Source organism: Cryptotermes secundus, unplaced genomic scaffold (genome assembly GCF_002891405.2).
Source record: "Cryptotermes secundus unplaced genomic scaffold, Csec_1.0 scaffold614, whole genome shotgun sequence".
NCBI classification, from domain to species: Eukaryota; Metazoa; Arthropoda; class Insecta; order Blattodea; family Kalotermitidae; genus Cryptotermes; species Cryptotermes secundus.
The window spans coordinates 190,951-209,083 of record NW_019728501.1 but is presented as its reverse complement, the minus strand read 5'-3'; the positions used below and the strand labels follow the sequence as shown (position 1 = coordinate 209,083).

Sequence of the window (18,133 nt, the reverse complement as noted above, 5' to 3'; positions counted from 1 at the left end):
TAGGCATATTCCAAACACAAGTCTTGATATAGCGATAGTGTTACATTATCCTGCTCAATACAATATGGCAACAGTCAATGAATGTCAGGGAAAGAGGTGGTGAAGATACAAGTTGGAATGAACTGGTTCAGAATATGATCCAACAGGGGCCTCTCTGACAGCAGTAAAGAATAATAAAGTTATAAGCTGAATGGTGATTGTTTAAGAAAGACCTGGCATGATAAAATTTTGTCATGAATTTCAGATTGCAATCTGCCTTCCCACAAGAATCACATACACATGTAAAATCAGGCACCAGTCAAACAATAAATACTAAATAATACTGCACCAATGCCATGGGCCTCCAAGCAGTTAACCACTCTATACATGTACATGGCAAGAATAATACTGTTATATGTACACTGGAATATAACAATACGATTGCAACAACAGACTTCATAATATGAAATATTACATGAATAGTTTTTAACCATATTTTTAATTGTATAACTTTCATTTTTATATTAATTTTAGAATTTTATTGTATTCATACCACCTCTGTGGTCTAGTGGTCAGCGTTCCTGGTTACAGATCCAGAGATCTGGGTCCGATTCCCAGTGCTACCAGATTTTATTTTTGATAAGTAGTGGGTCTGGAACAGGGTCCACTCAGCCTCGTGATGATAACCGAGGAGCTATTTCAAAGAAATAGCAGCTCCGGTCTAGAAAACCGAAATTAACGGCTGTGGGGATTCGTTGCATTGACCACGCGACATCCTCTTATCTGCAAAAGTTGGCACTAAAGTTTGCCAACAGGCAGCGATCGCTCGGTTGGTATAGTTCACCTGCGGACTAAAATCATGGAGTTTGTTTTTTTCTTTACTGTATTTTTATATTCTGTATTATTATAGTCTAACATATTAGTCAAGTATCCAGCACTACTGTACCATCATATTGAAATGCAGTTCAATAGTTTGCGAGTTTAATAACTATGTATTTGCCTGATGATAGCTTTAAAAGCAGAAACATTGTAGCTAAGGTAATACTGACCTCAACCGTCTCGTTGTGATGGATTCTAATAAAGATTTTTGAACTAATTTATCTTGTTTTTTTTTTTGTCATAGAATTCTCAATTACTTCTTTGGCACAGCCAATTCAGAAACCCCAACATTATACAGAAAGAAAATGACTGCAATGGAAGTCTTATCATACCTGCGAAATGTTTCTGTAACCATTTTCAAGCTACAGATGTAACTGCTGAGAGATGGAAGGAAGGAATATTTTTTACTCAAGCTGAAAGAATTAATGTTTTTAAGTGATGCGCCTTCTACAGAATATGAAAGAGACTAATTCTAAAATAAATCTTTGGTATGCTTCTGAAAGGACAAACTTTTCTGTTGTAAACCTGTAGTTTATTTTTTGCTTTCTTAGTTCTTTTTTGTTAATTTAATGCTTTTGGGAACAGTGAACTTTAACAATGTAAAACACTTCTCTCAACTGTCCTAACATCCTACATCCTTAAATATTTAAAAGTTCTTGTTTACATTTAAAATTATTTCAGTTACATTTCCATAATATTTACAGCAGCCAGACTAATAGATTCATTTAATTTATTAAAAGACAACTTTCATTCTAGTAAAATCAACCAGCAAAAATACTGTCAAGGATTTAATATACATACTTATTCACTTACATTATTTTGGTTCATTACTGCAACCAATTTTAGCTGAAATCTACAAAGGAAAATGACTGAAAAATGTGAGTATAAATTCCTTCCTTTACACAATTACATAATTACTTCATGATCCACAAAATTTAGGCAATGACTCTGAATTAAAATAACTGAATCTGTATTACTTCTGGCTCGCCTGTTTGCAACTGCCTCCTTTGTATCAAAACTGAATACATCCTTATTATCACCGATTTTTACAGTACAAAACTAAGTGCACATTATACATCTATGGATTCTACAGTTTCATGCTAATGAGATAAAAATTAATTAATAATCAGTTAATTACTCTCAATATAAGACATCGTTGAATTTAAGATGCATCCAGTTTTTAAAGGTGGGTTTTACGAAAAAATTAGAAAGGTGCACATACCTAAAAATTTAACATGCACCTCAGTTTTTTCTATGGAGAAAAATGCGAAAATGGCATCTTATGTTCAAAGTAATATATTATTAAAAAATTTAAACTTTCATTTGCTTTAAAATGGTCTAGTAAATTTCATTCTGGTCTCCACTGATATAGCAGAAGCCCTACTTTACATGATGTTAATTCTGCACTTCCATTAACTTGTCCCAAAACAGCCCACAGTATGCAACATTTGCACATGGCACAAAACACTGAACTTCTTAATGTCTCATGGAAGTTCTTTGGACAAGGTTACCACTAAATGCAATAAGAGGAAGAACATTTTTGAGCTATATGCAGTGTAATCCCTAGACCTACAAGTGTGTGTAAGCCAACTAGTCACTCTTCTTTATTTAATGAGACTGAAATCTTGTAGCAGTGCAGAATGAATGTATGGCCAGAAGCGTGTTAAGTTCATGCAACAGTGCAATAACTATATTTCTGCAATGGAAGAAGACATGAATACCAGATCTTTTGTAAATACATATTTCTCTCTTAAATGCAACTTATTATCTAGTTCTGTTTCTTCCACACTACATGTTTTGGCCATCATCAGGTGTAGTCTATCTTGCTAAAATTGTTGCACTGTAAGTCAAAATTAAGTATCGCATGTGAAAGTGACATTTACTAATTAAAATAAATTAACCTTAAATTAGAATTGACATCTTAATGCTTTTCATTGTGGACATAAACTCTTTTATTTTAAACATAACTAGTCTAGCACCGTGGAAAAACCTTCAGCCAATGTTGCATACATAACTAAACTAATAATAACACTACATCAATGTCCTTATGAAGTGAACATATAAAACGTGCAAAGGGAATGAATCATGAATAAATCCAAAATGAGAAATACTCAAATACCTTTGAAACAAATGGACGATGACCACAATTAAAATATTAAGATGCTAATTAATTTCAATTCAAGATTGATTCATTTTAATTAGGAAATATCAGTTCACATGTGATACGTAATTTTGAAATACAGCGCAACAATTTTAGCAAGACAGACAGCATCTGATAATGGCTACATACAGCAGAAACATGGGGTGTTGAATAAGGGTGACTAGAAAATAAGTTGCATTTAAGATGGAAATATACGTGTACAAAAGATATATTAATGCAACAGAATACTTAAATCAATATTATGAATACCAGGTGTATGACAATTTAAATAAAAAAAAAAAAACATTTTTCACTTGGATTCATTTCTCAGTAACTGAGAAGTAATACCTAATGATGTGAAATATGTATAATACTTATACCATGAAGCCGATGAACAAATGCTTGGTGTTATCTCTGCCAAAATTTACAGTTTTGAACTTCACTATAACAGACTCCAGCGCACAGTCAGGAGGATTATGGTCCTGTGTTCTATGCAGATATAATTAGATCTAAGGCATATATACAGCAGATAATACAAGTGCGCCAATAACTACTGTGCTGCTGCAGTCTCACTATCACCACAGGTAACCAAGTAAGAAAGGCACCAACCAACACAGTGATAATGCATGGAAGGAAGTTTGCGACCCAGCACAGCTCTCAGATAGTCTCCTTGTATTCATATTATGTACATTCAAAAAATGGCTGTGAACATTTGCCTCTTTGGAAAAATTGTTAGGAAAAAGGGAGGTACTGCTGGGGCACTCTTATGAATTTTCAGGATAAAAAAAGAAAAGAAAACAGAACATGGTAAAACATGATACAAATTAAACATTCATCAATTTGTATTTATGGTACATGACTTCTGTCTGACATCACAAATGTAAATCAGACCTGCAGACAATGCATTCTTAACACATGGGCCTATTAGTTAGTATTTCTTCACCAGAATTACTACTAATTTTTCAGAAGTTTCATACAGTTACTTCTTTTATAAATTCAAGCAAACAAAACATCAAATTTCTGTCTATTCACATAGGAAGGTAATTGCAATTACTTCCAAATTTCTGCAGTATAAAATCCACTGTCATCTATTATTCCTTCCCTGTAACAAGAAAAAGAATTTAAACCTGCGTGCAGCAAGCAAATAGTAGTCCGGGCAAACCAACAGGTTAACGGACACATATCATTATATATCAACAAACTCATCACCTGAATACAATTTCCACTTACCTAATTCTCTCCTTCTTATATATGTGCATAAATTCACATGAACATATATCTCTAATACTAAGAATGGAATGCAGTGAAGTTATACAAGATACCCAACTTTGCTGCATAATCTTGTGAATGTAGCACATGCCTTCATACGCACTCCACAGCTTCTTTGCTGTACCATTCTGCATGCAACTGTTGAAGTATTACGATATTTTTAGACAAAAAAGTCTGTTTTACTCAGTAAATTTGTTGATATATTCGTGGTAATCTGTAGACTCTAACTCAACTTCTCAGCCCTTATGTTTCTTTCTCTTACCCTAAGCACTATGTCATGAAAGTGAATCACAGGAATGGAGGTAGCTCCAGACATAACTCATCTTGGCACTGGGTAGAGCTGGGTGGTCAGCTTCACATCATGGCCACTTTAACCTCTGAAAAAGAACGTCCAATACTGACTGGATAAAGACTGGGTAAGCCTTAGAGCCAGTCTGGATGAGGTACTGAAGAAAATCCCTGCCCCTACCAGAAACTGAAACCCAATTATCCAGCCCATAGCCAGTCACTTTACCGACTTTGCTCACACTACACAGTGCATCTTCAAAAAGTTTCATAATGTAAAAGGATTGAAGTGGTTTGGTAGCACTGTATTCCAAAACACAAAGTAGCAAGCATCAACATTCATACGTGCTTATGTACATTTATACATAAAGCATTTCTAATATCATTAAATGTTTTTCAGCTTTCAGCAAAATTATAATTTAAGCATTAACTGTATAGACACTAACTCCAAATATGATAATTTATATTTTGTACTTTGTGGACTGCAAAGAAATGAGGACCCAGAAAGAGGAAAATATCAAACTGGTTGCATCGAACACATTCTTATACTTAAAATGATCCGCATTTAATTTACAGCAGACATTCAAATCGGACACAACAATCATACCAAATGAGCAAACTTGCACACATTTCCTATAAATCTCAGAACTGCCTGCAACAACTAGGAGAGCAAAAAAAGAAACACCCTCAAATAAACAGTGGCCAATTCATATAAAAAAATTAAAATAACCAGTTCCTTTTGCATTTGTGGGAAGACCAAACATACCACTACGAGGATATGGGGAGAGGAATGATGACAGAATTGACAAAATAAATGGAAACGAAAAGGAATAAAGTAAAAAAGAGGGAAGGAGAAAAAGGAATAGAGAAATGGAAGAAAAGGAGGGAGGGACCTGCTTTAATATGAAGGTGATGGAGGAAATAGGAAATGAAAGACAATAAGACAGAAATAAAATGGATGGGACAACAATAAGGGAGAAAGGAGGTAAGAAGATAAAAGTGTGAAAGAGCTAAAGGAAAGAAAGAAAGAAAAATTATTTTGCTCACAATGACTGATGGGTCATTTGCTACTAATAATATAACAGGAAGAAAATTCTGAGTGCTATCATGAAAATCTTTTGTGACCTGGCACCTGAGATTTGTGCAGACCTAGATATAAAGAAGTTTTAAAGATGTGAATTCACATAACTAAGCAATATGTCATCCCTTTTCCATTTAATGCATAATATAACACATAACATAACTGACACATAACTGTGTTTTGAAAGTACAGGCTGCTTACGTAGAAATGAATAAATGTAAAAATACAAGGAAATCTAATACAATGGCACAGAATATCAATTCTCTTGCTGTAGTTGTTGCAACAGCAACAGTCGTCGTTTTTCAAGTTCTCCTTCACTTAACTCTCCATCCTCGGACTTGCCTAGAGCCTTTATGCTAGCAGATAACGGTGCTCCCATGTTGGTAGATGGAGGTGAGATATTCTCATCAGACCGGCTTCCTCTGGCTAAACGCTGTTTACGAGACTGCTTGTGACCTGAGTCTGACCCACTAGAGTGATGAACTGGTGGTGGAGAGACAGGCTGAAAGTTACCACAACACCACATCTGTTAACATTCTAATCTCTAGGTAAATGATTAAAGGGTAAAGTATGCACGTGTATGTGTACATGCACATGAGTGAACATTTAACAAGCAATCAATTCTCTCATTATACACAGTGCTTCAAGTGACATAATACATTTAAAAGTAAAGTTGTCCCTGTGCTCAATGAATTATGCACTATGATATGAAAGCATACGGGGGAGTGGATGTATAGATCCATGTTTTCTTGACCTCGGCATTAGCTGGAGGTGAGTGGTCAGCTCCACGCCCCGGCCGCTTTACCACCAGGGAAAGAGCCCCGGTACCCATTGGATAGGGGGTTAGGTGGATCCCAGAGCCATCCTGGATGATTTGTAGAAGAGAAAATTCTTGGCCCTCCCGGGACTTTGAGCTCTGACCCCTCAGTCATCCAGCCCATAGCCAGTCACTATACCGACTATGCTATCCCAGCTCCCACGATATATTTACTAGTATGAAAATATGTCAAATCTAGTCATCACGGTGCCTACTTGAATACTATGTGTTCTTTACTGAATGGACACAAAATGAAAGCATATGGGGGAAGCTAACCCTTCGTTCCATCTGTCAGCTTGCTTCATCTCCAAAAATAATGAATACATTTTCATTTGTATCATTGTAATATAACATACACTTTACACTAATCTTAAACATCATCAGTTTTCTTAAATGTCTCATCGAAAAATAAAAATAATATATGACATATACGTAAGATATAATTAAAACTTGTAATTTCATTTGACATATAAGTCAACAGAGTAAATACTGCATTTAATGAAACGGAAGGAAAAATGAATTGATTCTGTAAAATATGATTACCTTTCAGCATGATTAGCTGTTGAATCTGTTACAGGAGAATATCAGGCTCATAAGGTGTGCAAAATCAAAGAACACTTTGGAAATAATTTCTACATATTGGAGAAAACCTTTTTGCTCTTATTATAGACTTGTGGTAAGAAGCATTTGTACCATAAGCTTCTAGTGACAACTTTATCTCGCTAACATTGAACCACACCACAACTTTCCATGACCGAATTTCATCAGTTTGAGAACATTTCAGGTCATGCCATTAAGCCTCCTGTTTTGGTACAAAATGGACAGAAGCTAAGTGATGGACTAGACTGCTATTCTGGGATTCAAACAAAATGGCAAGTGTTTGGTACTTGTATGATAGCAAAAGATTTTCATGTGGTGCAAGTTTAAATTACTATCAAAAAGTTTTCAATACTTGTACCATCTGCATTCGCTTTAGCAACTCAAGCAATTCTAGGGAAAGTACAGCATTTCATGTTGGGTTGTTTTACTGTGTTCTTGAAACTTCCAGACCAATGACCCATGTGCCAGATTATGTAAACCAAAATATAAGGTAATGATTAACTAATTACGCACTACACCATAAGGATGTACGGGAGAGTGGATGTATAGATCCACATTTTCTTGACCTCAGCACTAGTTGGAGGTAAGTGGTCAGCTTCACGCCCCTGCTGCTTTACCCCCAGGGAAAGAGCCCCTGATACCCATTCAACAGGAGGCTGGGTGAGCCCCAGAGATGTTCTGGACAACATGGAGAAGAGAAAATTTTTGACCCTACTGGGACTTGAACTTCAGCTCCTCAGTCGTCCAGGCCATAGCCAGTCGCTATACCGACTACGCTATCCTGGCTCCAAACAAACACATATATTAGCTAATTATTTCAAGCAAAAGGTGAAAAATAATGGGACTTTGCATGGATTTTCCAAGTTACAAGAATACACTGCTGACTTTCAGCATTACAATGCATATCAGTTATGTTCACATGGAAGACTTCAAAACATTGCAACCTTGTCCCTCATCTTCTGGTGCGACAAGTCACCACATAAACGCTGTCATGTTTTAATCCTAGCACAGCTTCCCTTCCGTCACCACAAATCATGCTGACTTTGTACGAAGCATCTAAACCACTAATCTTCAATTATGAAGAGAAATGGGTACAAGGTTAAATATTTATGTAAACATAGCTCCAAAATGGAGAGCGTTGGCATTCTTATTGACTAGACATTCTCAGTTCAATCTGTCCTCTTTAACATACTGTTAAATATGTGACACCAGTTTTTAAAACACAACACATTCTCAGTAAGGCAAATCATTAAAGATGCAACCTGGATATACTGAATTACTATAAGAGTTGTAAAAGTAGATGGGTTTTGATCTCATGATCAGAAATGTCACAACTACTGAGAACATCATTAAATAAACCATAAATAAATACAAATGAAATATTCATATATCAAGTTATTAGGGATCATCAGTATTGATTCTGATATAACAGACCAATGACAGATCAGATATTCTGTATTAGCCAGACACTGTAGAAGAAATGGGAGTACAATGGGATAGCACATCAGCCATTTATAGACTTCAAGAATGCAGCACATAATTCAGTAAGGTGGAAGTAAAGAAAAACATTTTTATTAAATTTGGTATGCCCATGAAACTAGTTAGGTTAATTAAAGTTCAATTTCAAATTAAAATTAAAACAATATGAGAATATTACATGATATATTTAATCTTATATTGTATGCAGCTAATGAGGTCAGAAAGAAACATGTGACTGAATCAGTAACTATGTGCACATCATCATTTAGCAAACTATGAATAATGCAAGGAGATTTCATTCAATTTTTCATATAATAGTTCAAATACATACATACAAAATAAAGTGTGAAATTACCTTCATCACTTTATTCTATAGTTCAGTATTCCACAGATATGAACTAACAGGTTTTCAAGGGCGCACCATAGCTCAAGCAGTTAGTCGCTGGCTTCCCACTGNGGCCCGGGCTCAATCCCGGGTCTGGTCAAGTGGGATTTGTGGTGGACAAAGTGGTGCTGGGGCAGGTTTCCTCTGAGTACTTCANGAATATTATTCCGAACATAAAATAATCAAGTTCACTTGGTTGTGTCAAATTTAGTAAGTGAACAATGGAATTAATTGTAAAGTAAATTTGTAATTAATTCCGCCGTCAAATTATTAGCATAGGAAGTCGAGAGAAGTAGCTTGGAAAATATGTCTGATGAAAATATTTCTTTAGAAGCATATATTTTCACTTATATCACTTCACTTTCAAGCACCTAAGCAATGCTGAGTAAATACTAAAACTATACTGGGCATAAAATATTCACTCCATTTTCTCTCCAACTTTTGTTCAAAATATTTCTTGTTGCAATAAATACCTAACAACTTCTGCTCAAGATACATGCAGACACATATAAAACTTCATGTAAAGCGTCCATTATATTCTTCGATTCTAACAAGAAACTGGAAAGTGTTGGAATAGGAGTAAGCTCATAATTGGATATTTTCACCTTACAGCTGTACAAAACACGGAATGGTGAATGAGTAAATACACATACATAATATCTGTTGTTTAAGAAGTGGCTTAGCAGGAATGTCCTACATAGGAGAATCAGAATTTTCAAACCTACAGATCACTAACAAATTTCATACCAATAGGTATCAATATAATACAACACTATTGGTAGGATTTTAAAGTTTGCTTTTCATTTATTTCTTGGCAGAAGTCAGTAGTTGAAAGCAATACAGAAAGATACAAGAATGCATCATGGGTAAAGATAAATGCCAGTAAGTTAAACACTATGGGGATGAAAATCTTATGACAGACAAAATCTGTTCCATTTCTCTGAGCATTATAGTGACTAGGAAGGGAGATTTCTCTACATAGAGACTTTTTTGCTCATAAAATATCACTCTCCCATATATTACTGGACATACCCTGCAAGATGAGCATTACTGGGAACATGAACAAAATCTGCCAGGAAGACTACATATTATCAGAAAATTTATGTCTTTAATAGCAGTAAGATTCATGCTGTCATCTTCAGAGTTATGACACAGAAATTTAATGTGATGGTTTTAATATTTTGGAGGACTATACTGCTTCCATCTTCAGGGTAAAAATACCTGATTGTCAAGATATTATGTTCTTCTAAAACACTGGTACTGACCTACAGACTACATGATGTCATAATCCACAATATGCATGTTGTATTGGTTTAACGAATATACAATAACTTGTAGTATGCACTGCTGCAAATTTGCTAAGCAGTACGTACAGGCAGGGAAGCAACTATTTTCTTGTCAGACACTCAATGTGTTATTCACATTCAGCTTTCAAAAATTCTTTCTTGGTTGACCACTCAAAAACCATTAATATAGAATTTGGAACCATTCAAAATACAGAAATTTCTCTTTTGAAAACAAGCCCAAACCAACCAGACTTTGAACTACTTCATGCTGGCAAATACAACAATTCTTTTCAAGATGCTGAAATATGCATGTTCCTAACTTGAATCATAGAACAGTAACCAAGATAAAATTTAAGATAGTGTATTCAATCTGTTTTCTCCCCAAATTTTCAAACTGTATTCCTTGCGAGGTACTACTATGGCAAATTAGCATGGTGGAACACTTAATGATAAAATATACCTATAACGTTTATACTATGGTAATTTGTACTGATATGTACAAAACTCTGTTTATAGCAGTTGATGCACCTCACACTGTCAAATCTCCTAAATAGCAACTAACAGAACAGAAAATTTGATTAGAATACTGAATTGAAGCAAATCAGCTCCTAACATGATACATAAGTTTTATCAGTTCAGCCATGTACCATTCAAAATTGTAAATTTAAAGTCATGTACATGGGTACATAATATACTGAAATTTAACAGCAGATGTTTTTTAGTGCAAATAACAACTCTCATTAGATTAAGTTTTCATCCAAGTTCAAAACTAATACTCTTGTAGGAAAAATAAAGCCAGACATTCCAAATGCCAAAAATTATCTTCTGAAACTGGACAAAAGGAACATTTACATTCTTCTTCTTTTGCTGGAATTGCACCTTTTATTTCTAGACATTTAGCATGCCATAGCAAATGTTATTAAACAGAAAAACATGATCATACAAAGTAACAGAGGTACCTCATCTTATTCATTAAATAAAAACAGATGTTTTGAGTGATGATTTTTCACTATCTTATATTGACTTTAAATGGAGTTTCAGCACGATCCAACTGAATTTACTCAAATCTGTAATACACAGACATGCGTTCTACAGAATCTATTTTTTCTTTATATATGCTTAACAAGACTATGGACTCATCCAAATGCAACTTAAAGTGTTAATTACTTTCAGAACACTCATGTATGTGAAACCGTAACATTAATGAAGTGCATTTAATCGAAGGAGAAAAGATTTGCAGTCATGAGCTAAATTATGGAGTACTTAGTTACATTAAACTGCGATACAAAATCTAATGTTATTATTCAATGGTTTTAATATTCTGTAAGTTTCAAAGAGACAAACTCCAATTATTATTTTCTACTGAGACCTGTATCAGAACAGTTTTATAATCAAATGGCATATATGCTTTTGTACTGACCCAGTACCCTAAGGTATGCACCATATTTACTACTCATCTGATAAACAAATGCACCTAGCAGCTTCATGAACCTCTGACCTATTGGCAGACAATACATGGTGAAAAGAATTGTCGGACTTTATGCACAGTAAATCCTTGCATTTTCCTCACCCCTCAAGAGTGCTAGTACAGATGAAAGCAAACACCAGAATCTTAAAGGAAAAGTGCACTTCCTGTTCAGAGAGGATATACTCTTACATTTATTTACATGTAAGCAAAAATGGTGTGAATACAATATGCACATATTTATACATTAACTTTGCCTCAGCTAGGATGATTGTGTGTTTACATTTCATTCCTGAACATTACTTGCTGCCATCTTTGGTTATTTGGTGAACTATTTTTTGCAATATCTGATTATGAAATTAAAAAATTAAGTGAACCATCAGTACTTTCTGCAGCAGTTGTGGTATGAAGAAAATTTGGGAATTCAAAATTTTGTAAGAAATCTTCATTCAAAATCCTGTTATGAATCAAATACTGTAGAGATAAAATGGAATTATGCTCATTTAAAAGTGCAAAAAAATGTTAAACACATAGATTTTGTCTGGAAGATGGCTAAAGGTTTTATAAATTAAATTAGTTATACATATGATAGAAAGGTAGCCCCAAAGTGTTTCCTCAGAACTGGAAAAAAAAAAACAATTAGAATTCTCAAGTGTCCTAGATCTGGGCATGAGCTGATTTAACTGAAATTTATACATAAATTCAAATTACAGAAAATTGTTGTCAGTAGCTAGTTCATTTGTAACTTAAGACAGGCATGGAATTTAATTCATGATACTCAAAGAAGTAAACGAGAAAGTTGATTAACTCCAACATTATATGAGCCACAACTGTTGACACCACTAGCCATAACACAAGGTTTTGAAGCCTGATTATTCCCAGTTACTATGGAACCTGTAATCACATCACTTTTATTTATTTACCTAATTTTCAAGATTCAAGATCTCCATTGGAGTTATGCTCCACCTCAACTTTCCTCTTAAAAGCCACCATTTACTAAGAAACTTAGTTCATATTGAATATTATATTATTGATGATGATGATGGACCTATATGAACAGACTGACAAATGAAGCCATGTTCATCATAATATACTGTGAAAGGCACAGAAAATGCTCCTCTTTGTAATGCAAAGTAAGTAGTAAGTAAGTTGTAAGTAGCCTGGTGTTGACGTCTCCCAAACTTCCAAGGCCTCCTCCACTAAGAACAATGTCAAGTGACTCATAGTTGTAAGACTGGTACATGTAAAAATGATTCTTGATTCACATAACCTAGAAATATACCATTACTTTGGTTTCCAATGTACCAATTGTTACTAACAGTAAGAATTTTCATTGGTTGAACTGAGGGAGGAAAGACTTTTGATGTAGGATAAAATATAATTTCCATACCAGAATGATGGTAGCATGAAAATTCATGCAAACTCTTTTGGAATTCAAACAAAGGGACTTCCTAATACAAAGTGGAATACTAATCATGAGGCCACCATGCGCAGTCTTACACCTAGTGAATTTCCTGAAAAACAAACCTGAGGGGCCCCACAGGCAGGAGGTAAGTCCGTGTATTAAAGATTAATTTCATCTTCATATTACGAACGTCACATTAACATCTTCTGCAATCCCAACAATGTTGTTCCAAAATCAAAACTGGAAAGAAAAATCTCAGCAAGTTGTCATAATTCAAAATTACGACAAAGAGCACGCACCGGAATAAGAGCCTACATTAGACACACACATGGGAAAACAATTTTAGTGGACTTACGCAGAATAAGAAGTAACAAATTTTTCTCAATAACAGTTAAATGAAAACATGTATGGGACGATTATTTTGGCAAGGGTTCTTAACTTTCAACCATCCCAAAAATCTTGTTCAACTCACAGATCTTGAACGTGCCTTCTTCCGCTTGCTCTTCTTATGTCTTGCCCTCCTGGCAGACGAATATTGGCTGTCAGAACTATCCACAGAGCCAGCCCTACTGGTGTTGCTGGGTGATCTAGATGTACGGTGCCGTCGCTTTCTGCCACGCGAGTGGCCACCATGGTCATCATCTGATTCTGAACCACCAGGCTGCATAACATACGCCACAATTAGTTTTATAATTTTACCAATATTAATACCACAAATTAATGACCAGTCTCACTATCTTCTAAAATTGAAGCAATTTTGCAAGCTGTGGCATGAGAATTACCTTCACTTCATATTTATATATTTAGTATACTGACATGACCATTAGGGTAAAAGAAGGAAATATAGCAACCCCATGAACAGAGTACAGTTTGTTCTGTCTATGATCAATGTGAAGATAATGAGAGGGTCACTTGTGCTGTCAGCAAATATGGTGTGATTACACTGATATATTGGGTTTTCGGACTTTATCCATCATCCTGGTTTTTAAGATAACTAATAAAAACACGACGTTTCGGAAACTGGATCTGTTTCCGTCCTCAGGTGAAGGAAAACAGATCCAGTTTCTGAAATGTCATGTTTTTATTAGTTATCTTAAAAACCAGGACGATGAATAAAGTCCGAAAACCCAATATATCAGTGTGTTATACACCATCGTCAGAATCCTATAGTAACTAATGGTGTGATTAATATAACAGCATGTGGACATTCTGCTTCCTCACATCTCTTTATCTTGAGATCCGAACATATTACTCTTGCAACGATGTATATGATTTAATAGTGTTTTCACAGTTGAAATATTCATATAGAAGACATCTTACAGACAGTGCACTCAGAGGTTTATCCATAAATACCCACAAGTACAAGTTCCCACAAACTTGTGTACACTGAAGCATGTTAAAAAGTGACGAATACAGATTAAGTTTGTGAGAGAAAGAGACAATGCAAGAGGGATGTGCTAACTGAAGAACAAGCTCAAGACCCTCAGGCAGAGTTACAGATTGGCCCTTGCAAACCATCAAAATGCCTGCCTCAACAAAATGGCATTTCACTGGGATTTTCAATTACAACCACAAGGCTAATTAAATTTTGCCCACGTAATATACTGATTAAGCAACAGAATTTCTCTTCTGTAACCAGCTGCTGCAGAGTGTGCATGACAGATGTGGGTCTACAGCTGGTGCTAATAATTGATGAGGCATGATTTTATCTTAGTCATGTTAATATAAAGATTATATGAAATACTCACTCACTTACTCATGGAGCTGAGCCTTCTTGAGAAGCCACCAATTGTGCAGCTACTCAAGAACTTCACAATATTTTATGGAACCCAAAGGTTTGTTAACATGTTCACAGGAGCCCTCCACTGGTCTCTATCCTAAGCCAGATAAAGCCAATACATACCATCCCATCCTATCTCTCTAAGATCCATTTTAATATTGTCCACCCACCTACGCCTTGGTCTTGGTGGTCTCTTACCTTCTGGCTTTCCCACCAATATCCTATACGTATTCCTTGTCTCACCCAGTTGTGCTCCATGCCCTGCAAACCTCATCCTCCTTGACTTGATCATTCTAATTATACTTGGAGAAGAGTACAAGTTATGAAGCTCCTCATTATGCAGTTTTCTCCAACCTCCTGTCACTTCATCTCTCTTCGGTCCAAATATTCTCCTCAACACCCTCAGTCTATGTTCCTCCCTTAATGTCAGAGACCAAGTTTCACACCCATACAGAACCACAGGCAAAATTATAGTTTTATATATTCTAAATTTTATATTTTTAGATAGCAGATAAGAAGACAAAAGGTTCTGGACTGAATGGTAGCAAGCATTAATCAAATTCAATCTCCTCTTAATTTCCTCCTGAATCAGGTTTTTATTTGTTATAGTCATCCCCAAATATCTGAACTGCACCACATTTTCAAAACTTCTGTTAGCTATGTTTACACCATGATTCTGCCCTGCAATCTGGTGATGATACAGCAACATATACTTAGGTTTCTTTGTGTTTACTTCGAGACCAACCTTCTTACTAGCACCAATTAGAAGTTTTTGTTTTTATTTATGGTATCTATATTATTGCCTAGTAGATTCACATCATCAGCATAGACCAACAGCTGATCTGTCCCATTTAATTCCAATCCCTCCTGGTTTTCCTGGACCTTCCTAATGTCATATTCTAAAGTAAAGTTGAAAAGCAGTGGCGATAAAGCATCTCTTTGTTTTACACCATAGGATAGGAAATTTATCAGACAAATGTTTACCTATATGTATTTTATTACATGTTTTGTTTTTAATCAGCCTAAATAGTTTCATGGTTACACCAAATTCTATCAGAATACTGTACAATACTTCCCTCCTAACTAAATCATAGGCTTTCTTGAAGTCTATGAATAGCCGATGTACTCTCTCACTGTACTCCAATTTTCTCTCCAGGGTCTGATGAACGCAAAAGATCTGATCAATAGTTGACCTGTTACATCGAAACCCATATTGATGAAACTCAATAATTTCATCTATGAAATTATGAGAATATGGAGTAAAAAATATCCGAGTGCCATTACATAACATAAAAGTAGCAGGGGTGTGGGATGCTATAAATGCACAACAAATTACTGGCCTGACCTTTTTGCAGCAACTTGCCCTTATGCTGCAAGGTCAAGGACAATGCCGAAACGTGTCTGCAGTGCGCAGGCGACAGTCATGGAGTACACTGTTGAACAGCGAGTGTTTATAATGCCTACTTGAAAACGGCGGACACTTTCAACACCTGCTCTGATCACGTCACACAATCCAAGATAAGATATGTGTAAATTACTTTAATATCTGTATGGTATATTTTATATTACACCTCATTTCATTTGGCCAGTTCTATATGAATCACCCTGTAGTTCGCACATTTGTAACTAATTTACTGTTCAGACACTGTTTAGGCAAGTTACACTAGCCAATGGACTTCAGCTTGGTTGGTTCATTTTCCACTTGTCTGCCAGAGGTCTCTGGAGTCATGCAACTGCAACAGTATCTAGAAGCAAAGTCAGGAGCTTTGTGGAAAACTGAAAATGGAGTCTAATTTTGCCTTCTTTCAACTCTTTATCATGAGTGAAAGTTCTTTTATATGCCATAAATATATGACATTGTATTTAATAGTGATGATAACATCTGCAAAATCTGCTATATATTTCCAAAAATACTGTAATGCTGTGAAATTTTGTTTTCTCAACAATCCTGTATTTCAAATGAAGTGCAGGATTCTGCTTATTACATACTGTGTAAATTGTCAGTATCCATTAGAGACTAATAAAATGGTATTTCACTCTACTTTGGATGTCCAAGCAGAAATTTTTAGTCACTACCATACTGAGGTTTTATATAAACTGTAAAACATCACACCGTAAAATCCAGGGAACCTGAATTTTTGGACTTTATTGCAAGCCAGTCCTTGTATACTGTATGCATACTCTGAAATATACTTTTTCTGTTAGGGGGAGAGGAGAGGCTTATGGCAGACAGATATTTTATTCCATGTATATCCTACAAATTTAGAAAGAGAATACTGTCACTTGTTATCTGTGTGACTATAGATGGGGTTTGTTGGGAAAATGGATTTACTGACCACTTATACACACCATTCGGAACTACAAGTAATTACAGCCCTACCGCTGATCTCCACACTTTACAAATCACAAGCATATGCTAAGTTTACTAAGACTTCACTAGAAGTTTCCTAGCAATGACTTCTAACAGTGGAGATTCTTCAGCTACCTATGCTCAGCTCCTTGTCAGTACCCCATGCAGAACTCAAGTCGACTCACTCAACTATAGCACCATCTCTTCTCAGCCTCCATTGCAGACTTCAACTGAGATGCCAACCCTAAACTCTCAACTGAACTAACTCCAGGATGGCAGCCATTTCACACCAACCTTCTAGTCTTCTTTTTACAGGCCAACTTGCTCCAATGGGCCTGCCAATGACATCTTGGCATGGACCACATTGAAAACGCCATTCTTCTATTGTTGCATGGATGTTTCTGCGAGGATGTGTTTCCCAAGCCATTGCTCAGAAAGAGACATTTGTTTATTTGTCTATTGCACAGCAACACCTGTACCTGTTGTTCGTTTCAAGGTCTTTGACTAGCAATGGGTCTATATGGCACAATATTTTCCCCAGTGCCAAAAAAGATTCTACATCCTGAACATAATAAAACTTTGAAAATCTTACGGTTAAGGCAAACCTTTCGAAGACAAAGTTATGGTATAATTACCAGGATTTTATAGAATAATCTACAGCTCTTAGCTTTCATTAAATTTGTGGAAGGTCAGGATTCATGGTTTTTGCATTAAGTGCACACTTCTCCCACAGAAACAGGTAAAAGGCTGGAAGACCTTTCATAACATAATTTCAATGAATATGTCAACATGCAATGCAGACTTACAGATCGTGATCTTGAGCGTGTTCGTGATCTTTTCCTTTGCTTTTTACTCTTCCTTGACTTCTTAGAACGGGAATGATGATGGCTACATGCTTCCTCATTTTCATGCTGGTACTCCTACAATATACAC

The 18,133-nt window shown here is 35.6% G+C and overlaps 1 protein-coding gene across 2 annotated transcripts in view; it reads right to left on the bottom strand.

The window, feature by feature from the left end:
- Window positions 1-3,816: 3,816 nt before the first annotated feature.
- The window catches only part of LOC111865225 (pre-mRNA-processing factor 40 homolog B), a 39,155-nt gene continuing 24,838 nt past the window's right edge, over window positions 3,817-18,133 (bottom strand). For both annotated transcript variants that reach the window (XM_023853104.2, XM_023853105.2), the window contains exons 13-15: window positions 18,007-18,120; window positions 13,543-13,731; window positions 3,817-6,135 (exon numbers count right to left, since the gene is read on the bottom strand). In XM_023853104.2, the coding sequence (XP_023708872.1) occupies window positions 5,890-6,135; window positions 13,543-13,731; window positions 18,007-18,120 (549 nt within the window). In that variant the 3' untranslated portion in view covers window positions 3,817-5,889. The remainder of the gene's footprint in view (window positions 6,136-13,542; window positions 13,732-18,006; window positions 18,121-18,133) is intronic.